The 27996-nt window shown below is 56.4% G+C and overlaps 2 protein-coding genes across 2 annotated transcripts in view; both read left to right on the top strand.

Annotated features, from left to right (window-relative positions):
• LOC134161691 (E3 ubiquitin-protein ligase RBBP6-like) overlaps positions 1 to 27996 on the top strand; it is a 150199-nt gene that overhangs the window by 84291 nt on the left and 37912 nt on the right. The window lies entirely within an intron of this gene.
• On the top strand, positions 44 to 26865 carry CACNG3 (calcium voltage-gated channel auxiliary subunit gamma 3). Its single transcript, XM_062614763.1, has 4 exons — positions 44 to 351; positions 22234 to 22317; positions 24198 to 24338; positions 25423 to 26865. The coding sequence occupies exons 1-4, from the start codon at positions 141 to 143 to the stop codon at positions 25932 to 25934; spliced, it is 948 nt and encodes a 315-aa protein (XP_062470747.1). The 5' UTR covers positions 44 to 140; the 3' UTR covers positions 25935 to 26865.

Genomic DNA, 27996 nt, shown 5'->3' with positions numbered 1-27996 from the left:
CTCGGCGGCCCCGCGCTGCGCCTCCGCGGGGGCCCGGCGCGCCGCGGGCCGCGGGGGCATGAGGCGCCGAGCGCGGAGAGCGGCGGCGGGCGGCGGCGCCGGCCCTTCCCCTGCGAGCCGCCGCCGTAGGATGAAGCAGCATGAGGATGTGTGACAGAGGCGTCCAGATGCTCATCACCACGGTGGGAGCCTTCGCAGCCTTCAGCCTGATGACCATCGCCGTGGGCACCGACTACTGGCTCTACTCGCGCGGCGTGTGCAGGACTAAGTCCACGAGCGACAACGACACGAGCCGCAAGAACGAGGAGGTGATGACCCACTCGGGGCTCTGGAGGACGTGCTGCCTGGAAGGTACCGAAACACCCCCAAAACCCATCCCCGGCCCTGCCCACAAGTACTTCGGGGGGGTCCCGGGACCCCCAGCCCCAAAGCCGGACCCTGGAGGGTGGAACACGGGGGTGCTCGGCCGTGGCACCGCCGCGGGGTCCCTCCGTGCCCGGGGACCGGAGCTGTCCGTGGGGACCGGCGCTGTGCATCCTCCCTGGGAGGCGGGAGCCTCGGGCTGGGGACCGCGGGTCCCTCCCGGCCCCTGGCGCTGTTTAAACGCGAAGCGCTCGGGGGGCAGAGCCCCTCAGCTCTCCCCCCCCCCCCCCCCCCGGGGCTCTGCAGGGGCCACGTCCCCGTTGCGGGGGACCCGCCGCACCCCGGATCTTCACAGCTGAGTCCCCAGCCACAGCCGGCCCTTCCCCTCCCAACAGCAGAGCGGGGCCGGGTGCGCTGATGCTGCTGCTGTTGCCCCACTGCAACGTGTCCCTAGGGGGCTGCACCCCACAGCCAGGCACCCACCTCCCTGCTTCACCCCATTCCTTCACTCCAGGCCACGCTTTGGGGGCAATTTTGCCCCAGAGCTGCTGGTTGAGATGATGTGAGCAACAACAGGCTGTGCTTGAGCATGAGCTTGGCTCACTGGCAGGTCCTGCTGGTACCTGCGCAGCAAAGCCAGGCTGGTGGGATCGCACTGGGCCGTAACTTTTACAATCAGCAGCAGCAGTTGGTGTCCTGTGCACTGGGGGGACCGTCCCTGCTGTCCTGCGGGCCCCGGAGCGATGTCTCCAACAGTGGGGGCAGCGAGCCGCGGCACGGAGCTGCTTCCTCCACATTGGAAAGTTCTCGGTGAGTCACAGCCAGGGATGCAGAAATACCCGGTCTGGTCCTGGTGCTCGGTCCTAAACCCCATGAAGTCAGTCAGAGCTTTCTTACTGATTCAAGGAGGGTTTGGATCATGCTCTAATTCCAAAATAAATAATTTGAGATAATCTGTCAGCCCTCTCGGGCTGAGGGAGCCAAGGAGACAGCAGCCAGGGCTGTGAGAGATGGGATCGCTGGAAGCAATGAGTGATTTCCAAAATCCTTGGGGTTGCTAGCTGCATTTCTTTTTCATAGCGAATGCTTTATGTTTCCCTCCTGTGATAAATCACTGCTCGGGAAGGAGCCGGGGAGGCCCCGCACTTCTGGGCACAGCACGCTCAGAAAGGGCTCAGCGGTGCCATGGCACAGCTCAGCACTGAATCACAGCCCATCACCCTGAGCATGTGCTGGCCATGGGGCTCATCATTCCCAGTCCCTGGACTCGCGCTGTGCAAGCAGGGTGGCTCTGCCCGGTGCTGCGTCAGTGCTGCTTGGCCATACCCATGGCACAGTTGAGGCCTGACTCTGGGCACAGGATCTGTCATTCCCTGTGTGTGGAGGAGCGTGCAGGTGGGTGATGGAGCTGGGGGTGAGCAACAGGGCTGTGGGTGGGTGCCAGGGCTGTGGAGGAGCGATGGGTGATGGAGCTGCGGGAGCATGCAGCACCAGGGAGACTCGGTCCCATCGGTGCTCGGGGTGAGCACAAGGAGCTGCTGTGGGGCTGCAGGGACGTGGCGAGGATGCTCATCACCCTCTGGAATTTTGCTGGGGAAAGGCACTGGTGTTGGTGTCTCACAGGCTGTTAACTGATGCTATGCTGGGAAGGGAAGACTTCCACATCCAAGCTGTGCAGAGCTCATGTGTGCTCTGTGCTGGTGCTGCTGGGCGACTGAGGTCCCCCAAGCTGAGGGTCAGTGCTCTCTGCACAGGGGACTGCTCTCTGTGCTGAGCCACTGCACCCTTTCCCACGCAGCAGGTCCTGCCTGCTTCCTGCTGTCAGGCCCCGCCGTGTCTCTGCTTTCCGTTCGCTCTCTGCATCTGGCTTGAAAGACGGGCAAAGGTAGCACTTGATCACCCTGTGCCAGGACTGAGCACGGTCAGTGGGAAGGGCGGGTTCTCCTGCGGTGCAGAGGATGCTCTGAGCAGCGAGCTGTGCTCTCTGCCCCTCGGCCTTCAACTTCCCGCTGCTAACAGGGGTTTAATGTGTGTGGGGATGGAGGCACTAAGAAAGAGCCCCAGCCGCTGGCCTGGCGGGGTGCATGGATGGGTACTGAGGTGACGGACGCGGGGCTGCTGCACGCTCCGTCGCAGCTGCTCGTTCAGCCCGTGTCAGTCACACACACGGCGCCTGCGCCGGAGCCAATGGCACAGAGCACGCGAGCACCGGAGCACAGAGCGGATAAATCCTGAATGAAGCCACCACAGAGCGATGGAGAGAGCGGCACCGGAGAACACGGATCAGGGGGGATGTGGGACCTGGGGCCTTGCGGGTGCTCCTGGGCTGCTGTGCTGGGAGAGCCCCTGCTCCAAACTGCAGCGTTTCAGTTCTGATTAGCACCTGTACGGTGTGTGAACACTCAGTGTATGTCACCTGGTGCTTCTGCTCGAGCATGGCCAGTGTTTGCTGGTGTGTCTGTCCCCTGTGGCTGTTTATTGTCAGTCCTTGTCCCCTGTGACTTCCTTGTTAATAGGAAAGGTAGGGAAGCGCATGGCGCTTCAGGGAAAAAGCTCATGTTGGGAAATAGCTGCTTTGGTTTGTGTTGTTTCTAGGAAAGGAAAACAACTTCTGCTTTCATCGAGTTTAATTAAATTCAGCATGGTTAAAGGCAGGGAGCCTCCTTGTCCTCCCTGTTGCATGGTACCCACGGGGACTGGCTCTGTGGCATCATGTGGATCTGAACCGGGCAGAGGTAGCAGGAGAATTTGCACAGGGCTGCTTGAAATCCCATGTTTTAAGGGATATTTCCATCCCTGGCAGTGTTCAAGGCCAGGTTGGATGGGGCTTGGAGCAGCCTGCTCTAGTGGAAGGTGTCCCTGCCCGTGGAAGAGGGTTGGAACTGGATGAGCTTTAAGGTCCTTTCCAGCCCAAACCATTCCGTTTTTTGGTCATTCTATGAAATAATGCCTGGTATTTAAGTCTCACATAGCCATAAAAGCTGGTTTTCCTTCTTTCTTCATGCTGTTGGTCTGGTTGTACCCCAGCCCCCTTACCTACAGCATCTCACAGGAAGCTCCCACACATGGGGTCCACCACGACCTGCAGCCCCTTCTGTGCTGCCCAGTGCCAGGGTATCATCTCCTACCCCCGGACTGCAGCTTGCTCTCCTAGTCTTGGACTTGGCTGCATAAAAGGGCCATCACTGAATGAGTCCATGGTACCAACCCACCTCCATCACTCCCCAGTATTGCAGTCAGTCTTTTCTGTGCTGTTTGTCTCTTTTACCAGCAATTATTCCATGTTTTCTTTAATACCCTGGATAAAGACATTGTCATAGTTCAGCACTACCTTGGTAGCAGGCGATTTGTGTAGAAATATCCCATCGGATGACAAGGTACAATCCCTGTGATCTGCCTCCCAGTCCCTTTAATACAGCACTGTTGATTCTGCGTAATACCAGTCTTTTTCCTATTTCAGGAGAGCTAAATCAAATACCCTGTGGAACTCTAAACATATTATGTTACTGATTTCCTTTATTAACTGGATTTGTAACCGTATCAGGAAAAATGTGAGGCGTTTGATGAGTCTGTTTTCTACATGGATGTTTGACATTTATCTCCTCATTGGGGTCCTCCTACTGCTCACCCATGGGCGATGTTGCCCCTACCGCTGCCCAGAGTCGCTGCTCGTGGCATTAAACCAGCTCATCCTGTCCTCTAGAAATCCAACAGCGTGCCAAGGTTTATTAAACTCCATTTTAGGCCTTCAGACACCTTCTCAGCCTACTCTCTGAACGCTCTTGGGAGAAAGTTCCCCAGCCTGACCAGCTTCGCGTTTCCACTTCATGTCGCTGTTCAGCATCCTCGCCAGCTCCTGCAGGAATACAGGAGCCTGTTTGTCTCCAAGTACAGAACAGGAGTAGCTGATGAATAAATAATTGTGTGTCACTTCTGCTTCATGACTGACAGTTGCACTGTCATGATCTGGTGGTGGTTTACATTGGCAGTGAAGCTGGGACTACAGCTCCCTGGAGAATTCCTCCTTGCTTTGCTTAAACCTTTGGGTGGCAGGTTCATTTCCTGTGATCCCAGTAGCTTCTCCTATCAGCTGTGTACATGTCCTGACTGTACTTCCAACTCCAAAAGCCCTGTTTTTAACTTTCTGATTATGTTTTCAGTTCCCTTTCAGCAGGCCTGAAGGATGCTCAGGGTACTCCTTGCTCCTGGGTACCACTCCTGCTTCTCCCTTTCCATTTCCCCCCAGCTGGTTTTGTCCATGGCTGCTTTTGGCTCTGCTGAGCTGGTTCGCAGCAAAGGCGTTAAACTGGGCTGGAAGCAGCTGCCCCTGGACCGCCACCAGCTCTTCCCCCGCTTCCAGCTCCTCTCAGTCCTTCCAAGCAGAGCATTTCCCCAAGGTGACAGCAATATTGTTTCTGTTAGAAAGTTATTATCTTTAATTTTTAAACGCGCCAAGCAAATGTCCCTGAGATTGCAATCATCCATGATCGAGCACTTTTGCTCACCACTCATTATAGGTGGGTATTTAAGGAGCTGCTCATCCTGTTCCTCTGTCTGCTTGGCGTCTGTAATAGGTTCTCATCAACAGCCCGACGTGCAGTCCAACACTTCTGCACGGCGCTCGTGGTCCAGGCGCTGTGGCGGGGTCTCTGCGGTGCTGTGCCAGGCTCTCCGTACGCAGCCATCCTGCTCTCCCTGGCTGGCAGCACAGCTCTGTCCCGGGGATGCTCGCCAGCTCCATCATGGCTCAAGGGGATGATGCCATGCCGAGATGGGTGGCACGGACAGGGGCTGCTGGCATGGGCTGGAGGTGGTGGAGTGGGAGACAGGATGGGTATATGACAGCATGGAAGGTTTGGGCAGATGAATGGGGAGGGGTTATTTGCTCTTCATGTTGTAAGAGCTAAGAGGCATTGTGTTAACTCATGTGATGGGAAGCAGACAATGGAGGCATCTGAGATAGAATAGGATCATAGAATGGTTTGGGTTGGAAGGGACCTTAAAGCTCATCCAATCCCAACGGCAGGGACCCCTTCCACTGGAGCAGCTTGCTCCAAGCCCCTGTGTCCAACCTGGCCTTGAGCACTGCCAGGGATGGGGCAGCCACAGCTTCTCTGGGCACCCTGTGCCAGCGCCTCAGCACCCTCACAGGGAAGAGCTTCTGCCTAAGAGCTCATCTCAGTCTCCCCTCACCTTGGTGGAGGATGTACTGAATAAGCTTTAATTCCTGTCCTGTAACGCAGCTGGCAATGAGGCTAGCTGGACCCTCGCTCTGCTCCAGGCCCACGTTCCTGTGGCATGTGGCCAGACATTAAGAGCCACAACAACCCTTCTGGACAGAGAGGGGTCCCGGGCCACTGCCAGCTGGCACCATGCCTTTGGAACGTGTTGCTGTTGGGAACGTGTCCGGGGAGGAGCTGTGTGCTCAAAGCTCTGCTTTGAGAAGCCATCACTTCAAACAGGGGGTGCAGAACTCACCCTCCCGGGATGCTGCAGTGTTAATGTGGACACAATTCCCATCTCCTGGGGTGGGGTGGAGAGCTGGTTCCCACACTGCCTGCGAGCAGCACGTGATGAGTAAAATGTGTGCTGTGAGCAGCTCAGAAACAGGCATTTATTGCTGCATAGGCGTGGTGCAGAGCCTGTCATCTCAAGAGCTGTTAGTGGTTAATAGAGGTGGAAGTCTGCATCTGAATGAGGCTCGAGTGGGTTTTTTTCCCATGCAAGGTCACTACCTCCATTACGGCTGTGGATAATTAGCGTTGGCTAACGAACCCTGGTGCTGGGGCTGGCACTGGGACCGCAGCCGCGCGCTGGGGGAGGATGCCCATGGATCGATCCCGGATCCTCCAGTCCCCGGGGAGGTGCCAGCGGATGACGTTTGCTGAGAGAAGCCAGGGAGCGGGGACTGATGCTTGGCTCCGCTGCTGAGTTATGTGGCCCTTGGTAAATCACTTCCCTTCCCTCTGCATGAGTTTTGCCTTTTGTCGTGTGAGGCCGTGCGGGTTCTGGTACAGCTCCAGGCAGGCACACAGCACTGTTACCACTGGTCATAGGGTAAAGCCCCTGTCCTGCCCACCAGCACATCCCGTTGGACCTCGCTGTGCTCCTTGGCACAGCGGTCCAGGTAACAGCCCTGGTGTGGAGCCCTGTGATGCTTTCAGCAGCCCATGCTGTCTCGGATGAGGTGGGGTGAGGCAGCCGCAGCATTAAACTTGCTCTCCGTGGCTACTTTGCACGTGGATTTCACCATGGGGTATTTTTAATGGACACAACGAGCACTTCATAAACGGACATTAACCTCCTTTTCCATAATTGCTCTGAAAAGGTTGTAAATGTGCTAACCCTTAAGGACAGGGGGCTCTCAGCTGCTGCCCAAGGGGCCGCACATGGCAGGGGGTTAATCCCTGGCTCCCTTTGCCAGCTTCTGGCTGACTCACGGCCCTGCACTGCCGGGATGCAGATGCAACCTATCCATGGTCATTGATGCACATCAGTGCTGTAGGTGCTGGGGGTGAGTTAGTCAAAGACATTGAGGGGAAAGGTGCCCACTCCGAGTCTCCCCGAAGCACCCGCAGGGAGACAGGGAATGAACAAGGCTGTGCATTTAGAGTGGGTTTTCTCCATGTGCCTGTGATGTTGGAGGAACCAGGGAGGGCTCCCACTGCCCTGCTCCCCTGCAGCTGTGCTACAGCATCTGAAACTCGCTTCCAAATGGCACTTGGAAGCAGGCTCCTTGAGGCGGGTGTTTGCATTCTGGGTTAGTGCTTGGTGTGGAGAGGGTGGCTTCACCTCCCTTCCGAAAGGTCCATGGCTTTGCTCGTCTCACCTTGCAGAAATCATTTGCACACTGGCTGAATGCATTTGACAGGCTTGAAAATACCAGGATTTTTCACAGTCATCGAGGGCAGAGGCAGGAGGAACGCTTGTGGCTGCTGGGTGGGTGATGCTGCATGAGGATTTCCTCACATACTGCCTGCTCCTTATCTCCTGACACCACAATCCATGGGCAAACCCAGTGCTGTTGGGCTGCAGAGGATGGCTCCGCCATTCCCATGTCAGGCTCTTTGGAGATGTGTTGCTCTGTTATACAAACAGATCCATAAGAAAATGCCAGGGCAGGTGGGGGACAGCAGAAAGACAGCATGGGAGAAGCCATCCCCTCACTGCCATCCCCTCGCTGCCATCCCATCCTCCTCGCTGGGCACTTTGTGCACTCGCTTTATGCCAAGTGGTTTGCATGGAAGGAGGAGGATCAGGCTGGGACAGGAGCTGGGAGAGGAGCCCCAGGGTGGGCACAGGGAGTAGGGGGATGTGTGACACACACACACACACACCCCTTTCTGGGTGCTGGGAGCCTGTGGAGTGTTAACATTGGCAATAATACACTTGGGACTTGGGCAGTGACAAGCAATGACAAAAGTCATTGTTTGAGGGTGATATTTGTGTTTGTGCTTCTCGAATGCTCACATTTCCAATGTTACTGGTGGTTTGGTAATTGTCCTCTAATTATACCTTTACTCTCTGGAGTCACAAGGGGAGGGAAAAGCCCCAGAGAGGCTACCAACGAGCAGCTACCCTTTTAATGTGTTCCTGATTTTAGCTTATTGAAATCAGCATTGGCTTATGCTGTGGCACCTTCATTGCGGTGCCCATGTCCTGGACAACTGCTCCAGGTCCCAGGGGTGACACTTTCCTCCTCCCGGAGAGGCTGGGCAGAGAGAGCAGAAGCTCTTCAGGACGGGCTGGCTGGTGCTTGGCTGGATATTAAAGACCGACTTCCAGTTCTTTTTCCAGCTGTCAGAGTGCTTTGATGCATCAGCATCATCGGTTGCATCACACCGTGTCATTGCGTGAGCGATCGCAAGGCGCTGTGACAGTCACCGGCTGCCTTCCCCCGGGGCTGACGCCAAGCCCGGGGCTGCTTTAGTGCCTGGGAAAGGTCACTGTCACTTTGGGAGCCCAAGGCCTCACATTGGCTTTTCCTGCCATTTGGAAGCCTCTCGCAGCCCCGAGGCGCCTTCCCTCTGTGCCTGGAGAGTCTCTTGTTCCTCTGCATGCTTTAGCTGAGGGTGACAGTGTTTCCTCTACATCAGCCTTTGGCCTTTCCTCCAATGTGGAATGCTGGAGAAGGATAGGAGTGATTCGGCCTTTTGTAGGAACTGGGAGAGCTGCAGCCTGAGGTGTGAGACCTCTGAGCCAGGGTGAGAAGAGGGAACCAGGCTATCTGCTTGTCACCGAGCAGTCAAAGCGTGCTCCAGCAAGAGCACAGGATGGCAGTGGGGCCGGGGGAAGCTGTGTGTGCATCTTAAATAGCTTTAAATCATCAGAATGGATTAAAATAATATCTACTCTGCATATTGCCCCAACCCTATTTCCAGTGCTGTTGTGGGAAGCACGGGAGCTGCTGGTACCCAGTCCCAGGCAGCATCAGCAGCTTGGTCCTTTGGGACAGAAGCATCCCCACAGCCAAATGCCATTCCCCATTGAAGTGTTCTGTGTGTCTTTACTGCCAGTCCCAGCTCGCTGGCAGCTGAAGTGACGGACGTGGCATCTCCTCCACCCTGAGCTGTGCTCCTGCAGCACGGGAGCATCTCGGAATGTCTTAAGCAGAGTCTTTCCAGGCTACGCAGCTTCAGTCCCTTGGTTAGAAGTGATGTGCGTTGTCAGTGTGGACACATCTCCCCTCGGAGGATGAGAAGTCCCCCAGGAAGCAGCACCGGAACACCCATTGGCTCTCAGGAGCTCTGTTCCTCCGGCCCTGGGTTTCATGGTGCTGAGCCCCGGCGGCAGCGCGGCGCTGGCAGCGCTTTGGGCCGCTGCACCGTCACCTCCCGCGCAGAGCCTATTTCCAGGGCTGTGAATTCCCGGCTCCGCGCGGCTCCAGCTGAGCACCCAAAACGAGCAGACGCTTGTGATCTGCAGCCCCCACCGCCCATCTGCACCCCGGGGACCGCGTCACCGGCCCCAGCAGGAGCCCCTGGAGCCGCTGAGATGCTCCGGTGCTGCCGGAACCGAGCGGGAGCCTGTGGAGGGGGAATTGCTCCTTCTTGGCAGCAGGAGAGGTGGATGAGGCCGGGGCTGCACACTGAGCACTGACGGTGGACAATGAATAGACAGGGGGCAGAGTGTCCCAAGGGAGCTGCGGAGGTGGGAGTGGGACGGGAAGTGATATGGTAGCAAATACCCAGCAAACACAGTAACCCAGCATACATAGGCTGGTTCCAGGCTGCCCCATCCCCACAGCACAGCCCTCAGGGCGCTTTTCATCATCTCCTTCAGCCAAAAGGAGATGCTGGAGCATCCTCCAGGTGTGTGCCATGAGCATTAACGAAGGTGGAGCTGCTGAGCTGCAGCTGGGCCAGAGCCATTAAAGGGCTGGGAGGATGTGCAGTGAGGGCTGAGCAGTGCTGAGGGTGAAATGGTGGGCTCTGGGCAGGACCCTGAGCTGGAAATGTGTGAGCAAACCCGCAGGGGAAGCCCCAGGTAGGTGCTGGGAGAGCAGGGGCGGTGCAGAGGAAGCCACGGTGGTTTCTGTGTGCTTGGGGACTCAAATGCCTCTGGCAGGCACAAACCCCCAGCTCGCTGTGCTCTGCTGTCCTCAAAGCTGATGCCAAAGCATCACCAGGCTTCAACAGCAGCAGGATGGGCTCTTCCGTGTGGTTTAATGTGGCACAGGAAGATGCTGGAAAGCCTTGGCATCTGCTGTCCATCCATCTCATGGTCCTTTATGCTTCTGGAGTTAATGCATCAAAGTGTTCTGTGCTTTCAGTCAGATTTGGGAGCTGGGCAAAGGTGAGGCTGGGTTATGGCTAAGGTAATGGCATGAGAGGCTCAGGAGCAGTTTGCACAGGTCTGATCCATCTGAAAGTGGAGCAGGTTTGTAGCTGGGAGTGTGGTCCTGTTCTCTGCCTAAGGGTGGCTGGAGCTGAGCTTGCAGTGCCAGGGCTGTGGCACAGGCAGTGGAAAGGAGAGCATTAGATAGAGTGCCATGTGCTGCTGTGGGCAGGACAGTGTTTAAGAGCCCAAGGAAGCTTTGGTCTCTTGGTGCTGTGAAATCCCAAGGCAATGGGTGACGGACAGGATGCACTCTCATCCTGTACCTGCCCTTGCAGCTGCCCCCAGGCAGGGAGTGCACTGCCTGCACAGTGTTTCCAATGGCAAAGCCCTCCCAAAGGCATTGGGGCAGAGCAAGGGCTACAGCATGGAAATTGCTGTGGGGCCCATGAGCTGCTGTGAGGGCTGGAGCAGCTCTGCTCTGGAGCCAGGCTGAGAGAGCTGGGCTGGGTCAGCCTGGAGAAGGGAAGGCTCCTGAAGGGGAGATCTGAGAGCAGCTCCAGTGCCTGAAGGGGCTGCAGGAAACCTGGAGAGGGGCTTGGGACAAGGGATGGAGGGACAGGCCAAGGGGAATGGCTTTAACCTGCCAGAGGGGAGACTGAGATGAGCTCTTAGGCAGAAGCTCTTCCCTGTGAGGGTGCTGAGGCGCTGGCACAGGGTGCCCAGAGAAGCTGTGGCTGCCCCATCCCTGGCAGTGCTCAAGGCCAGGTTGGACCCAGGGGCTTGGAGCAAGCTGCTCTAGTGGAAGGTGTCCCTGCCCGTGGCAGGGGTTGGAGCTGGAGGAGCTTTAAGGTCCCTTCTAGCCCAAACCAGTCTGGGATTCTGTGATAACTTCTGGAAAGCTTACCCGGGCGTAGGTAAGCATCTTTTATTTATCAGGCAAGGTTTGCACGGCTCACTCCCTCACCAGCCCAGTCCTCTCCTAATGCTCAGTCTATAGCACAGTCCCTTCTTGTTCTCCCAAAAAAGAAAAGAGTGAAACTACGGTGCTACTCTCGAATATCGCTTTTCCCCATCTGGGGCATTGGAAGCAGCTTCCTGGGGCTCTCTTCCCCTCCCGCAGATGGTGAGGAGGCGGCTCTGCCTCCCGGCAGCAACGAGCTAAATCTGTCCATGCTGGATGTGCTCCGGTCCTTGGGATAGCGCCCGGGGCTGCGCCGGACCCCGACCCCCGGGATGAGCCCAGTGCTGGAGATGGGGAGCCGGTGGCTGCAGGCTGCCAGCATCCTCCTCCCGCAGCAGCAAACATGCAGCCCGATGCCCACTGAATTCCCTGAAATAAACTGGCTTTGATGGATGGAGTCCCTTTCAGCGCATCAACTGAAAACTTCAAATATTTATATCGTTAGGGAGATGTGACAGAAATATACATATATAAAAAGGCAGGTGCTTGAGTGGCAGTCACGTATCTGAAGTTCAAATACCTCCAAATCAGGGCTATGAGAGAGGAAGGACAAAATGAACACCTCTCTTTTTCAAGGAGCCTCCTCCCAGGCTGAACGTGCTTCCCAGACTGACTCTGCAGCTCTAAAACCTATTGCTGAGCTGTAACCGGGAAGCGCTCGCCCCGCTCGTGGCCTGTCAGAAGCACTGGGTTGGGAGGTGCTGTGCTCCGCTCCGCCGTGACTCACCGCAGCCACGGCAAATGGGTTTATTTGTAAAGAGCCTCCTTTCAGGAGTGACCTTTTTAATGCCTCGTGCAGTGCTCGGAGGTGCAGAATTGCCTTTTGGCAACGGGCTCGTCTGCTGGAGCTCTGGCTGCGCTTCCCGAGCCCCTGCACGTGTTTTTAGCCCTGCTATTCCGTGCCATGGGGCTCTTTTGGGAAAGGATTTGCTTTCTGCAGCCCTCGGTGCAATGCGGGGTGCTGGGCTGGGGCTGTGTGGAGGGGCTCGCTGGCCAGCCAGGCTCCTCATGGCACCCCTGGAGCCTCTTGGAACCCTCCCTGCTTCTATAAACACCTTCCTGGGAATATGGACAGTGGTATTGGTCACACATTGGAGCATCTGCTTCACCTTGAAATAGGGAATACAACTTTGAAGCTGTTATTGCAGGCTGCTGTGCATCAAAGCACTAGGTTAGCTCCTTTGGCCAACAAGCTTATCATCCCCTGCTTGCTGTTGAGCTGCCCAAGCCCCGGCTCTGTGCTCACCATCACCAACATGCCCTCATCAGCACTCCCTTTGGTGGTTAGACCAAAGCAAATTTGGTGACCACAACCTATCAGCACCGTCCATGGCCTATCCCCTTGTTCTGAGTCCCACCTTGTGCCATCAGGTACCAGCCCGAGCTCTGGGGTCAGAGCATGCTGGGGCTGGGGACAGCAGCAGCCCCACCACTGCTGCCCTGCCACAGGCCATCACCATCCTCATCCTCCTCAGCAACGTCCTGGCGAGGTTTGAGGTTTTGGGCATCGCTGTTAGCTGCTCCGTTGGCTCCTCTGGTGCATCTCTTTAAGCTCTGGGCTGTGAATGTGCTGCCTATGAAATGCCACGGTTGTAATAACAGTTATTTAACATTGTTCAGCCCCGTGACTAACGGTGTGCCATTTGCGCTGGGTAACGGGCGGCTGCGTTGCTCCTGTGGTTGTTCATCCTCATGCAGCGCAGAAAGACGTTTTGGTGGGTTTCTGCTGTTTGTTTGTGTCCTCTCTCAGTGCTCCACAATTCCTGGCTGCTGATTTATATTCAGAGTTATGAATATCTCCTTTCTTCCTTCTGCTGGCCATGTTTGTATTTTTATAGCTGTTTACATATTAGCCAGGCAGTCTTTCAACAGATGCAAACTCCTGTTGCGGCTGTGAGTTTGGGGGTGAAACACTTAAATCATTCTCTATTCACAGTCATGCCTTTATGCTTAAAGCCTTTCTCCGAACTGATTTGCCTTATAATTGTTTTCTGCTCTGTGAGTCGACTTCTCAAAGCATCCAGAATATATGTTGGTGCCTGGGACTTGCCTCTGTTTGCCCATAAGAAGCGTAATCAAGTCATGATTGCTTGGACTTGAGCAGCAACTAGTTCTTAATTCTGTGATCCATTCCCCTTCAGCTGTCAACACGGAGTCTAAAATAGCACTCCCCTGTGCTGGGCGCTTCAGAGCGATGAAATTGTCATTTATAGGGTTTTAGCGATTCCAAGGATGCTTTAATACTGGCAAAGTGAAACCTTCGGCTTCCTGGCGTAATGCAGCTTTTGCTCCTACTTATGATAAATAAGTGGTTACGCAGCCCCGGGGATGATCTGGCCCTGGCGTGGCTCTGGAGCAGCAGCAGAGCACCCTATGCCCGTGTGTTATCATTGTCTGAATTAGCAGCTCTTGTTTAACCAGAGAATCCCAGGTTATTACGATCTTCATCCTGGGTTTTCCCATCTGGTCCCGTCTGGGTGGTTTTGTCACCAGTTTTCAGTGTTCTGCCCATTTCTCAATGTAAGTCAAACGCACTCCAATAAATGAGTCCGGGTCCTTCTGTGAATTATGCCAGCTCGGATGTGCAAGCACTGGAAGGCTGCCTTGGGCTTGCTTGGTGAGGTTTGTCCTCACCATCTTCACGTTGTGCTGGAGGAGGGCTCGGGTCTTCCCTGCTTCCTCCATCCTCTTTCTGCTGGTTTAATGCTGACTGCTGCTGTGAGGCTGTGACTGCTGGAGTGGTGACCTCTGGCTCCAGAGGTGGGTTTGGGATCAGCACAGCTGTGTGTGAGGCTCACTGACACAACCCTTGTGCTGGAGAGGCTGCGGAGGCTGCAGGCGGATCCTGTCAACAGGAAACTTCAGTTATCCCACAGGCTGCAGAAGCAGCGCCCGGAGATGTGGTGCAGAAATGGGAGCTGCAGACACTGTGAATGATGCTTTTTGGAGGAGCTGGTCCATGCTCTGGCAAGGGACACAACTTGAGTCCTGCATCCCACGTCCGTGCTGTTATTTAGCGATCGGAGTGGGCTGATGAGGAACGATGGCTGCAAATGTGATGGAGCCAGGCTGGGGAGACACCGGCAGTGAAGAAGACCAAAAAACCCATTACAGTGAAAGAGCAGAGGAGGGAAAAGCCATCATTTGATGTATGGAAGTTGGGTCCACAAGGAGAAGCAGAAAAGGGCCTGAATTTTGACAAATTAAATGAGGAGCTGTTACAATGGAGGCAGAAATGATCATGAAGGGCAAATTGCTGAGGGCATCAAAAGCAATAAAAGAGTCTTTACTCTCAAACAGTCCCTGGCTGCTGTAGGATGGGTGCCTGGCAGGCAGCCATGGCTCAGGGAGCATCAGCTCTCCTTCCCAAACAGGCACAGAGCACCATGCTATGGGACAGACCCCCTTCCCTATGTCCTGTCAGCAGTAAGCTTTGTGATCCAGGAGTCTCCTGGGGCTGAGCTGGCTGCCCCTGCTGCTGAAGCCAGAGAGGAGGCTGGAAGGAGCTCATCACCCAACCCAAGTGGGTCTAAAATGTTCATTAAAGGAAGGAGAGGGGGGTCCTGCCCACCTGTGTCCATACCTCAGGCACGGGGATGCTCCTGCCCCGTCTCTTCCCATCAGCATCTCCAGGCAGGCGAACAAGCTAATGATAAAGCTCATTATTTTTTTAATTGCTAGAATTGTATTAATTTAAAGGGATAAACTCAATCAGGGAAGCTCATTAATTTCTACCACATGGCTTATTTACGCTGATTCTGGCTGCTCCGGCGCTCATTTCACTGTCATAGGGATGTCAATTACCTTCTGAAATCAAAATCAGTGTTTATTCACTGCTAAGATAAAACATGGGATGGTTTCCTTTGGCACGCTGATGAGAGTGCTCCTCCCCAGCCCCATCTCAGGCTCTTGGTGTTGGCAGTGTGCTGGCCACCCTGGGCACTGTGTTTGCCGCAGCCCATGTGCCCTCCTTCCCGGGAAAGCCCAGCATCTTCCTGGCAGCATTTCCCTGCCATGAGCTCCAGGGATGTGGAAGGAGGGAGGGAGGAAACCCAGGGGGAGACCCCAGGAGGCAGCTCCAGTGCATTACCTGATTACTTTTGTAATGAGAAAACCAAAGCTAAACCCTTTGAGCAGAACGCTGGAAATTACCCATCATCTCCAAACTTTTTTCCTTCCTCCTCTATTATTCAGAATTGTTTTGCTCCTCTGAAGTGCCTTGTGTAGGTTGCACCAACCCCACAGGTTCCAGAATGGGAGATGATGAGTCACTGTCAAAAATGGAGATCTTTTTTCCCTTCTTTTTCCCCCTTTCAGCAGTGCTGAAGAGTCAAGTCTGTGACACACGCCGAGCACCAGCATCTCCCTGCTGAAAACTGGCAGGAGCTCCCGGTCCACCCCGGTGCGAGCGCCTGCGCTGTGCCCCTGCCGTGTGGGGATGCCCGGTGTGGAGCTGCGTGCTGCTCCCCCCCACTGCTGAGCTACCGGGGTGCACGGGGGGGGGGCAGCTCTTGCACTGCTGTGTGTGTGTGTGTGTGTGTGTTCACGCTGGCCTCGGACTGGCGCCACGGAGCCCACCTCTGCCACCTCCTCGCTGTTGTGCTCCTTCCATTTACTTGGGTTTTTTCCACTGGTTTCTTTTTTTCCCTGCAAGAGGGAAGAAGTCCTTCAGGAAAGGCAGATCTGTGTAGGAGACTGCTCAGACACAAGCCACCACCGCAGGGAGGGGGAGAGGGTGTGAAGTGGAGATGGAGCCACATTGCGCCAGGACCCCGGTGGGAAGCTGGTGTGGGGCTGCTGGAGCGATGGGGATGTGCTGGGGGAGAACCTAGCAGGGGGTTCATCCCGCTGGCAGGATCCCAGCATCCATCCCAACAGGAGAGAGCTATTAGCTATGGAGGGTAACGCAGAGCAGGGAGTCTCTTCTAACGAGTGCACAGGTTTTGCCTTAATTGAGCGGCTCTCCAGTGAAGTTTGAAGCAGACAGATGCATGTGCTGACAGCTTGTGGTCTGAAGAGCCACGAAACTGATTTGATGGAGAGGACGGGTTGCTTGCCTGGCTCCCAAAGGTTTTCCTGGCTTTGGGAGGAGAGCAGAGCCCTTCTCAAGGCTTCCACACCGGGCAGCATCCTTGGCTTGAGCAGCTCTTCCAGCTGGGTTGCTCTGGGATGAGCAGAGCCCTGCACAGTGGCATCTGGTCTCCGTGTGATGGATGGGTCTAACGTGGACCTGAAACCCCACAGCTTCATAATTGCACACCAGGGACTTTATGCAAAGAGCCTCAGGATCCCTTGCAGAGCATGAAGCTGGGGAAGGGAAGGAATAGAGATGAATTTCTTTCCATCTCTCCAAGCATCTGGGAGGTGGGTGGGAGGTAAAAAAAGATGAGCCCTGAAGTTTTAATTCCTTGGAGATATTTAGGTATCTTGCTCTTGTTACTCAAGGGAGTGCAGAGCCTGAGGAGCATCTCTTGAGGATGTGCCGCAGGCTCGTCCCCAGCGCTTGCCAGCAAAGCCTGGACCTCTGGGTCTCCAAACACTATTAATTTTGAGAGGACTTGCACCATCGTGGCCCCACCACTGCCTCCAAACAGATTTGCCATGACAGGGTCTCCTTAGGAAGGCCATTACTGTAAACCACAACTTGGGATATAAATCACTTGAATTTACTGGGCAGTGTGGACTGCAGAGGGCTGAAACGTGACCTTGCCCCAGGACTTCTCCTGGCTGAGCCAACCAACGTGAGGAATTGGGTCCTTGCTTTGGAAGGATTTAGCTCCTCTTCCCCAGCCTGAGCCTGTTTGCTCACTGAGCAGCAACAAGCAGAACATTCCCTGGAAAACTGTTCCGCTGGAGGAGGAGTAATGAGATTTTAAAGCCGTAACTGGGGCTCTTTAGTCTTCTGGCTCTCGGGTTAGGATTCATGTCCTTAGCCATATTTTCACCATCATGAGGCGTGCGCTTCCCTCAACCCCCTCCCTGGGGAAAAGGGCTTTGAGAAGAGAAAGACCTGAGATCAGATCAGTTAATTGCCTTTGCATCCTGCACTAAATGCAGCGCAGAGAGTTTGGATGTGGACATATGAATGAGCCAAAGCAGCAGCGACAAATCTGTGCGGAAGGCAGCCCTTGTCCGGGAGCAGGAACCAGCGTTAGTCACGTTACTTAATGCACAGCGCGGGGATGCTCTGATCCAGTGGGATGAGAGGGATCGAAGAATCCTGCAGAGCAGGGGATGAAAGCAGCCCTGCGGGAGGGGAAGGAAGGCAAGGCAAGGCATGCCTTAACACATCCTGCATTCACTGCTTTTGTGATATGAGTTCATCTCATCCAAATTCAATCTGATGTTAGCTAAAGGCTGCAGTGAGCCCGGAGCCATCAGGCAGGGACACCCTGCAGGCACTGTGCAGCTGATGATCCCATTGCCACGCAGGTGCTTACAGGCAGGAAATGCCCTGGAAGATTTGCCAAGTGAAGAGGGCTTCCCTGCAGAGCCTGGGTTAAAGTGGCTTCATTCAATCGAGAGCTCGAGCTGATGCTCACTGAGGTTGGTGCAGGGCATGGATGGATGCTGCTCTGGCTTATAGCCACTGCAAAGGACAAGGTTGGTTGATCCATGGGGAAGGTGCTGGAGCTGCACCTGCAGCTGTGGGATGCTCAGGAGCTGCTCAGCTCAGGTTTTAATCCAACCTGGGCAGCACAGTGGGTGTTTGAAGGGCATTCTTGTCCCGGCTGGCATCAGTGCCCCTGCTCCTGGGGCTGGCAGTGGTGTTGGCTATGGGAGAGCACCAGGACAGCAGCTTATTGACTGCTTTGTGTGCTGGATGTGCCCCATGTGCTCTGGATGAGGGATGATCAGGTCTGGCTTCTTAGGATGGAAACAGTGAAGGGAGAAGCTGTCCTGTGCTGGGGTGGGCAAGGGGAGGCAGCACCGATGGAACAAGGCTCCCATCACACTCCTGCTTCCCAGCTCTGGAGCGGCTGTGAGCAGAGCTGCTCAGGCAGGGAGCGCAGGGGAAAGCCAAGCTGGCTCATCAGGACTGACACTGATAGAGAGGGAAGATTACTCACATCCACCAGGGGCAGCTGATGGGGGGTGAAGAGCCGCAGCCTCTGCCTCCACTGGTGCTCTCTGGGCCCGCAGATGAATAGAACCCACAGTGCTGTGACTGATGCAGGCAGCCATGGCCATTGCTCTGAGCAGGCTGGGATGTGCCAGAGCTCTCCCTTCCTGCTGTGCAGGGAGAGGAGCCTGAGCACAGGCAAAGGGGATGGAGTCTGTACGGCATGAGCTGCTCTGGGTGCTGTGCCCAGGCCAGGAGCTCATGGCTCAGTGATGGCAAAGGGGCATGGAGCCACCCAGGCATCGGCAGAGGCTGAGCCAAGAGCATCTTGTGCCGGAGCTCACAGCCACAGCCTTGGTTCTGGCGGGGGAGCAGGAGATCCAGCACTGAGTCCTTGCTAAGAGAGCATGGGCAGAGGAAGGAGGCTCCGGAGGTGAGGGCTGGGGCAAACCCCACCTCCTGCATGCCTGTGATGTTTGTTTTACAGCTGCTTCACCGGGGCCCAGCTGTGAGGCCAGCGTAGGAAAGGCAGTGCTGCATCCACTGCTGCTGGTGTCTGGAGGCTGAGGTTGTGCCTTGGGGGTGCAAGTGGCAGGGCCCCATCCTCAGGGAGCATTTTGGGGGTCAGGGGATGCTTTTTGTGGTTTAAGCCTTGTTGTGGTATTTGTTTGGAGGCTGGGAAGTTGTGTGTCAGGTGACTCAGCGGTTGCCATGGCGACGAGCATCAGTTAATGAACAGAGGGAGTAAAGGATCCAAAACAAATGTCAGAGCGTGAAATAGATGCTGCGGAGCTGGGAGGGCAGTGGGGCTGCCCCCAAAGCCCGTCCCCTCTCTGCATGGGGCTGCCCTGCAGGGGTTTGGGGTCCCTTTGCCTTTGGGGACCAAGCAGGGCAGCAGCAACACTGAGAAAGGCGCTTGATTTCATCTAGTTCATAAGGCCGGGTTGGACAGAGGGGCTTGGAGCAGCTGCTCTAGTGGAAGATGTCCCTGCCCGTGGCAGGGGCTGGAGCTGGAGGAGCTTTAAGGTCCCTTCCAACCCAAACCATTCCATGATTTTGATATTTATTTTCTCCTATCCCATTTCTGTTGCAAAGAAAGTGTTTGCCTGGGACCAGCAGGGCTGAAGGAAGGGGCGAGGTTGCAGATGCTGATGAGACAGTGTGGATGCAGTATGGCCCTGTGCGGTCCTGGCTGCAGTAGGGAGGGAGGGATGAGCAGTGTGCCCGCACTGATGGAGCAGGGGGCGTTTGCATTGGAACGGGACATCCCCTGCTCTCACATGGATCTCCTGCTCCAAGGGTCACCCTTTCCCTCACATCAGGTTTATCTTGGATGCTGTGTATGACAGAAGCAAGGATGTGGGGCTCTTCGGCCTGCTGCTGCTCGGGGCAGGGGGGGTGTGGGTCAGTCCCCACAGCCCAGAGCTGGGTTTCAGCACAGGGAGCTCTGAGAGCTTCCAAGCTCCAGCCCAGGATCAGTATCCTCACTTGCACGCTGTGCTGATGGGCTCACAGAGGCTGTAGACTCTGTTCCCACATGGCACCAAGGGAGAGCATCCTCTCACTGATCAGATAAGGGATGATGGTCCCACGCCCCAGGGGGCTGCTGCAGAGGGACACGGTGCCGTGTCCTGCACGCTGACAGCAGCTCTGCAGGCATTCCAAGTGGGAGAGGGTGGATCTGTCCCACCGCAGCAGTTGTGCCTGGGGATGCTGGGGTGTGTTGGGGTGCTGTGGGTCAGCACAGCCCCACTCTGTGCCCGGTGGCTGGAGAGCAAAGGGACAGATGTGGGATGTGGCTGTGGGGGGTGTGTGGCAGAGCCCTGCTGGCAGGTACCAGGGAGAGGAGGATGATGACGAGGAGGAGGATGGGCTGTGCTGTGCAGCTGCCGTCCTCACCGTGCCCGCTGCCTCCCCAGCCCCATTCGTGGTGCTGGTTTCCAGCCTCCCCTTCGCCCGCAGTTCCCAAAGCAACGGGAGCAGGCAGCTCTCCCTCGATGCCGTGTCTCCCTCTTGGATGACAGCTTCCCACCTCCAGAGCTTCATCTCCAGGCTGTAATTGATGCCTGTCACGATGCTCAGCTCCCCCGAGCCCGGAGCCGGGGTGCAGAGCAGCAGCGTGATGCCGTGTGGGACACCGAGCCGGCTGGCTCCTGCCTGGTCCCATAGGAGAAGGGACGGACCCAGCATGACCTGGCCATGTGCTCAGGTGAGGGGCTGCCCTTCCTCTGTTTAGACACTGCAGGGCTTCCTTCACGTCACCCTGCCCCTTTGCACTGCAGAGAAGCCCCGCTCTGTGCCTCAGTTTCCCCATTTATAGCACTGAGGACAGCATCGCGCCTGCTCTTGCATTACCTTTTGCAGCTTGCTCTGGAGAAGGCAGATCCATGAATCCCGCAGACACCCTGGACCCTGAGGAGCTGTGTTCCCATCCCTCACCGTGGCACGAGCCAAGCTCTGAGCCATCCCCAGCAGACACCGAGCGCAGTACATGGGGCCTTGGCAGGCTGCGGTGAGGAGCAGGCTCGCAGCACCCGCAGGAGGTGATGGCTGCATCCATCACAACAGAGCCATGAGTGCAACTGGGCAGAGCCAGGACTTCCTTCATCACTTTTTAATGCCTTTAATTTCTCCCTGCCTGTCCAGCATGGACCAGGCTGCTGGGGCTGTGGGATGCATGAGCAGAAGAGGCAAGAGCCCATTCACAGCCAGTCCCATGAGCCCATCTGAAGGCCAGGGCTCTCCCCTGCCCTGGACACAGCCATCTGCCCTGTTCACACCCCAAATCCACGTTTTGCAGCATGGAGCTGAGTCCACAGGACATCACTCACTGGAGCCTGCCTCGTCCTTGGCTTTTCCTTGGCTTTTTCCTCCAGTGGCACAGTTGCATGGCTCTGGCCCAGGAGAGAGCTGAGCCCGAAAGCACAGTGAGCAGAAAGCCAAAGCAAACAGGCGGGTGCTTAAAGATGGAATGTGTTTGGTTTGCTTCAGGGAGGGGGAAACAAAAAAACACATGGAAAAAGAGCCTTTTTCTCCCCCAAATGCTCAGTGGGAGGCCAGCAGATGCCAGAGCATCTGCCTCCATCCCCAGGCCTTACAGTCAGTGCTGCCGGTGCCCACCGCAGTGGGGATGCTCTCGCCCCCAATCTGGAGCTGTGCCGTGGGGACCCATGAGCAGGAGAAGGGAGGTGGCTCATCCATGGCCATGCATGGGGCTGCTGTGGGGGACGTGTGGCTGATGTAGGGTACGGACTGCTCATCAGGGTGACCTTCTGCCAGCTCTGGCTGTGCCCAGCAGCGGTGTTCCGGGCAGGAAGCAGCACTGGGAAGCGGCAGGAAGGGTGAGCAGGATGGGAACTCTTTGTAAGTCATTTAAATGACTCATCTGTGCCTCCAAAATAATCTCATCTCGGAAGTTGAGCTGCGGCCCAGATGTTCCTTGAGCAAACGTGCTGAGGCTCCTCGTCCGTGCCCTGCCCTTGTGGGTCAGCAGGAAATCCAAGCTGCTCCTTTGTGCTGCCAAGGAGCCAGGCTGGAAGGATGAGGCTGGTCACTCAGTGCCGCAGTGCTGGGGCAGGGGATGTGCTGGGTCAGCCACCCTGAGCCTGGTGCTGTTGGTCTCCTAGCAGGATGTATGTGATTGTATGATCCTGACATCCCAAAGGAGCCCTCAGTGCAGCTGAATAAGGTGTTGGTCAGACCCGAAGGGTGGGAGGGTTATTCACATCTCATTGATTTGCTGTCAGAGCTGAGGGGGTTTGCCTGGGTGCCGGTAAGTGCCTGCCCTGCTTCACCTCCTCTTCACCACGCTGATGGAGCATGGAGGGGCTCTGCTGGGGGATGCAGGGGGACCAGGGCAGTTTGGGCCTCTCCTCTCAGCTCATCAGGAGTGTTGAGATAGGGCTCATGGTGGGGTATATCAACGTGCAGCCCCACGGGAGGGCACTGGGGGTGCAGGAGCATCCGGGCACCAAACTGTCCCTGGGGACCAGCGTTCGTGGTTGCGCATCCAGCAGCTCCTGCCAGCACAGAGGGGGCTGAGGGTTTCCTGCTTGTGTCTCCGCAGGCACCTTCCGAGGCGTCTGCAAGAAGATCGACCACTTCCCCGAGGATGCTGATTACGAGCAAGACACGGCCGAGTACCTGCTCCGTGAGTCTGCTTCCCGAGGGCACGATGGGGCTGCGCAACGGGACCGCGTGCGCCCCATAGGGACCCCCACACAGAGCTTAACCCCGCAGGTCCCCCCGCTGCTGCAGGATGCTGACGGGCCGCAGCTCCCCGGGCTCCCCACACAGCTGCGGTGACCCTCTGGGTTACCCGAGCGTGGCCACGTCACGCTGCAGTGGCAGAGCTAATGGCTCATTTGTCTGGTGCTGCCAGCAGCAGCAGCACAGCTGGAGCTTGTTGGGGCATGAGGGGTGCCGGGGAGCAAGGCAGGTCCTTGGTGCAGCACCACAGGGTGCGTGTTCCTGGTCGTTCCCTGAGCTGGGTTTGCTGGTGCTCACTGGGAGAGCACAGGGAGCATCTGATGTGTGCTCTGCCAGCAGGAGCCAAGCTGGGAGATGGAGCGGGAACAGGGCGGGATGATCCAATGGGAAGAGCAGGGTCCTCCTGTCCTGGCGGCCTGCAGGACCCGCAGGGGTTTACATGGGGGAGTTGGTGCTGGGGTGAGGCTGACCCTGCAGGGAAGAGGCACCGTCCCTGAGCACTTTGCTGCACCGAGGTGTAGGCTGACAGGGGCTGGGCAGAGATGACGCACGCCCCGACAGGCAAAGCAGCACGGATGTGCGCTGCCTGGCATGCTGGCAATACACACACGTGTGAGCATGGCAAAAGGCTCATCTGAACCCCCAAATTACCAAACAGGAGCACAGGGCAGCCTCGCAGCGTTGGCATCGCTGGGTGCTCGGAGCTGCTGGAGCCAGGAGGGATCCTGACGTGCAGGGACCCCCGATCCCATCACCCTTGCTCAGCGCAGGGCCCAGCAGCAGCCCCTGCCTTACCCAGCTGCTGCCCATCCCGATGCTGCTCTGAATTCCCACTCCCCAGAGCCGTAGGGCTCCGTCAGCCCTGCTCACCCGTCTGAGGGGGGAATGAACTCAATGGAGCTGGTTTGCAATTTTGGTAGATGAGCGTTGAAGTTCTCCCACCCCCTCCCACATTTAACATAAAAAGCCTATTTTAAAGCCCAAGAATGGCATTTTAATGGGGCTTCTCTGTATTTCTGTGCCTTTAATAAAGGCCCTGAGAGGGGGATGAGAGCCCAGACTAAGGCACAGTGTATTTTCGGTGCAGCAGGTAGAGTTTTGCTGCATTTGTTACCCTTTACTGTCATTTGGGAAGCTGAACTTCTGAGAGACCATGTAGAGAAGCCCATTCTGTATGGGGCTCAGTCAGTGACTCCCAAGCGTGTAGAGCCAGGCACTGCTGGAGTTAATCCCATGGGGATGGAGCCCGGCACCGGAGCCATCGCATTGCATGTGGTGGGTTCTGGGTCCTGGGCTTTTTGTCCATGTCGATGATGTTTGTCCCTGCACCAGAAAATGACTTTTTGATGACTTTTTAGGTGTGTTAGTTTGTAAATTCTTGACTTTCAAAGCAGCTGAGATGGTTCGGGGAGCCAAGAAACAGGGTCCTGACCGTTGTGGCTGGTGGTGCTGGTCCTTGCCAGGCTGGTGACGCCTGGGGGTTCTGCAGTCCCAGACTCGAGGCAATGCCACCCATGTCACCACCCATGGGTGCTGTGTTTGGCAATGGGAAGGTAAATTGCTCGTGCTGAGTGTGTGACACCACCAGAAGAGAGAGCTCCTTCAGTTTCCTATGAGGATAAAGAAAGAAATTGAGTGTTTAAGATGGTTTTGTGACGGGAGGCCTGAATCACTTGGGTTTGCAGGGCTGCTGCTGGGCTCCAGAGCAGCCTGGGGACAAGCAGAGGATTCATAGCAGGGACTGGGTCTGCCCACCCCCTGTGGCAGTAACCAAGTGGGGCACTGTGGTGATGCTTTCCCTTCCCTCTCGCTGTCCTGCAGGCGCGGTGCGAGCCTCCAGCATCTTCCCCATCCTCAGCGTGGGTCTGCTGTTCTTCGGGGGCCTCTGCGTGGCGGCCAGCGAGTTCTACAAGAGCAAACACAACGTCATCCTCAGCGCCGGCATCTTCTTCGTCTCTGCAGGTAGGAGCTGCCTGGCGGGGTCGGGAGCGGGCAGCTCTTCCAGCGTGCTGGAAGCATGGGAGGGCCTGGGGGAGCTGGGATGGGCCGTGGGCCCTCCCAGGGCTTTGTGAACATTCCTGTCCCATGGGTAAACCCTCACTGCAGGAAAACCCAGCAGAGGTTTCTGGTGCGTGGTCACGAAGTTGCACAGCGCTTTAAGCATCCACTGGGTTCTCCCCAGTGGTCCCCGTGTGGGTGCTGCAGCTCAGGAGGGGCTCCCATAGCGTAACCCAGCCCAGGGCAGGTTCTGGGGGCTCTACCCTCCATCACCCCAAGCAGCAGTTGTAGGACCAGGGAAGGGCAGGCGCTGTGCTGGCAGCAGGCACAGAGGATGCTGCAGTCCTGCAAGGAAAACCGCTGCCCTGGGAGGCCGTTCCTTATGGATTACTCATTCCTCAGTGTGCGCTTCCACTGATTATCTCATGACAATGTCTTTGTCTCAAGGAACTGCTCTATTCTGTGTATTTCCTCTCCCCACAAAGAGACAAATTGCTCTCCCTCTTTCGGCTGGCAGGAGCTGCTGATGCAGATGAGAAAACAACAGAAAGAACATAATCGATTCATTAAGTAAATCCAGGAATCCATCATCTGCTCCCTAGCCCTGGTGCTGCTGGCAGTGCAAAAACTGCCCCGATCCCAAATAAAGCCCTTGGGCTCCACCAGAAATGAGAAGAGATGGAGCCTTTCCTTCTTCCCTGCATTCCCAGGGCCATGCCAAGTTGTGTTCACGCTATAGGGATCCCCTCCTTACCCCATCGGTTGGCTCTGCTCAGGCCACAGCCTCAGCTGTTGAAACGTCCCTTTCCTAAACAAAACAGTGCTTGTTTTTCCTTCAATATGTGTGAATATACATGAAAGTATATGCGGCTGTATCTCTACATGGGGATGGCAGCAGAGATCAGTGTGGTCCTAGTGTGCTGGCAGAGGGGTTGGTGCCCCATGGGGATGAGGCTGTCATCCCCAGCACCCTTCCTGCTCAACTGGGGTCCTCTATCCCTCTCCTGCCACCCAAACAAGCTCCTTTCCCTCTCTTCCTCCCCTGAAGGTCTCAGCAACATCATCGGGATTATCGTCTACATCTCGGCCAACGCGGGGGACCCGGGGCAGAGCGACTCCAAGAAGAGCTACTCCTACGGCTGGTCCTTCTACTTCGGAGCCCTGTCCTTCATCATCGCCGAGATGGTGGGGGTGATCGCCGTGCACATGTACATCGAGAAGCACCGCCAGATCCGCGCCAAGTCCCACTCGGAGCTGCTGAAGAAGTCGGCCTTCACCCGCCTCCCGCCCTACAGGTACCGCTTCCGCCGGCGGTCCAGCTCCCGCTCCACCGAGCCGCGGTCCCGGGACATGTCGCCCGTCAGCAAGGGCTTCAGCACCATCCCCTCCACCGACATCTCCATGTTCACCCTCTCCAGGGATCCCTCCAAGGTCACCATGGGGACGCTGCTCAACTCGGAGCGGGACCATGGGTTTTTACAGGTCCATAACTCCATCCCCAAAGAGTTCAAGGAGTCTTTGCACAACAACCCGGCCAACAGACGAACCACGCCGGTGTGAGGCGGGCAGGGGCGTCCCGCCAGGCTGCATGGCATCCTCCTCGTGGCGGTGTAACCCCTGAAACCCCGGTTTTAAGGACAAACCCAGGTGGCTCCCCATGTCCCCACCGCGGGGCTGGTTTGTCACTGCTCAAACACCACTGGCCAGGCCGGGCCACTGCACCCACAGTGGGACCGGGACCCCCTCCCCGGCGGGGGGGGCCATGGTGCCCCTGCAGACTGAGCGGGGCTCCCAACGCCACCCGGGACCGTGGCTTCCCGAGGTGTCCATCGTTAATGTTGCCCATAGCCGCAGTGTTACCTTAGCTGTATGTCCCATGGAAATGCTGGCGATAGCCCTGTCTGTGAGATTCCTTAAATCCGGTAGTGACACTTGAGCGAAACCGCCTGGAAGTCCGGAGTTTGAAGCACTGAGTCGGTGCCGTAGCGAGTGCTCGTGTTGCGAACCCCTTTCCCCTGTCGTGCTGGATGGAGTGCTCGGGCTGGGTTTCCCTCTGGCGTTTCGTGCATGCATTAAATAGCTTGGAATTCAATTTTGTCATGTCGGGTTGGAAGAAACATCCTTTTGCAATTTTCTGTGGTCTTGAAAGGGCTTCTTTCGTTCCTTCCTTCCTTCTTTCCTTTTTTCTTCCTTTGGTGCATTCAGGCCATGAAAGGACTCAGGAGCAGAATTCCTCCAATGACTGGTAGCAACTAGCCAGCGTTTAATTAACCTCTCATGTTGCAAGGAAATTAATTAATTCCCTAAAATTAACACACGGTCACCGATTACTGTCTGGGCACAAGCAAGGAGGCAACACTTGCCCCGGTGGTACTGAAGGAGAAGCTGGGTGGGTGGCTCGGCTCGGGCTGCGTGCGATGGTGTGCGATTCTGTAATGCCTGGGAGATCAAGGAGCAAAGCAACAATAAAATCGTCCAGTTTGGCAAGCAAGTCACGGAGCAGGTCACGCTCAACCAGGTCCCACTGACCCTGCTGCAGAGCATCGCGCGCTGTGTCCCATGGGTTCTTCATGGCATCCCTCATGGCAGCCCTCGGCCTCTGCTGTGGTTGTGTGCGGTACTCAGGGGTCCGGGGCTGCAGCCCCTGCCCTGGTTTGGGTTGTGGGGTGAGGAGGGATGGGGCATCGCAGGGTGGGGGTGAGGTGTGTGTGCCCCCGAGCCAGGGCACCAACGGGGTGAAAGCCATTTCCCCAAGGAGGTGCCATGGTGGGTGACATCCCCTTCCTGGGGGTAGCAGTGGCCAGACCCCTCTCCCAGGGGAATGCTGAGTTCGGAGCAAAGCACACGACTGTGCTGCTTGCTGGGATGTGATGACAGCCAGGGGATGGCACGGGCTGACAGCGGGGACATCAGCCTTGAAACGCAGAGGTGCGTGTGTGCAGTGGAGGCTGCCTTTAAACACCTCCTCATCAGAACAGAGGCGGTTTCGAAGCTGTTTGTGCGGTGTGAGGTGTCGAAATGCTATTTAACCTGCTGCAAAAGGGATGATTCCCACCAGTCCCGGGGGGTCGTGGCCAATGGGGCTCCCCTTTACAGGGGGGCTGGCTCCTGGTGTGTGTTCCATGGAGCAGCCTTGCCCTGGGTCTCCTGCCCAGAGCCAGAGCACACCCACGTGCAGTCTCCATCTCCTTACCGTTTGTTTGCTCCTGCGAAGGGGGTTTGTGTGAGAGCACCGATTCAGATGCTAATTAGGGCTCTTAATTGCTGGAGCTGCTGATTGCATGTGTTAAAAACAGTGCAGTGCAGGGCTCTGATCTCGGGGAAATGTTTCACAACAAAGCCCTGAAAGGACTGGCAGTTTCAATACAGAACAAGCTGCAGTTTATACCTTACCTGTGTGGCTGCTGCGCTCCTGCCCAGCTCCTCCTGCAGCCTCTTTCCCCAGGGACCTGCCCTGTGAAAGCAGCATCAGAGCAGAGGCAGGGTTTGCTTTATGCGGCGCAGGGTGAGTGCTGGTAGCGTACCCGGAGATGGTGTTCTCGGTATCAATACTGCTGTTGCAGTGTGGATGCTGCCATCGTGGCAGTAAATCCATTTATCAGGTCCCAGGGTGGTGCTGTGC

The sequence above is a fragment of the Pezoporus occidentalis genome, unplaced genomic scaffold (assembly GCF_034315485.1).
Source record: "Pezoporus occidentalis ecotype Australia unplaced genomic scaffold, CSIRO_AGI_Poc_V1 ctg178, whole genome shotgun sequence".
NCBI lineage: Eukaryota > Metazoa > Chordata > Aves > Psittaciformes > Psittacidae > Pezoporus > Pezoporus occidentalis.
Note: the sequence above shows the minus strand (reverse complement) of the source record. Positions and strands in the feature narration are given on the sequence as shown.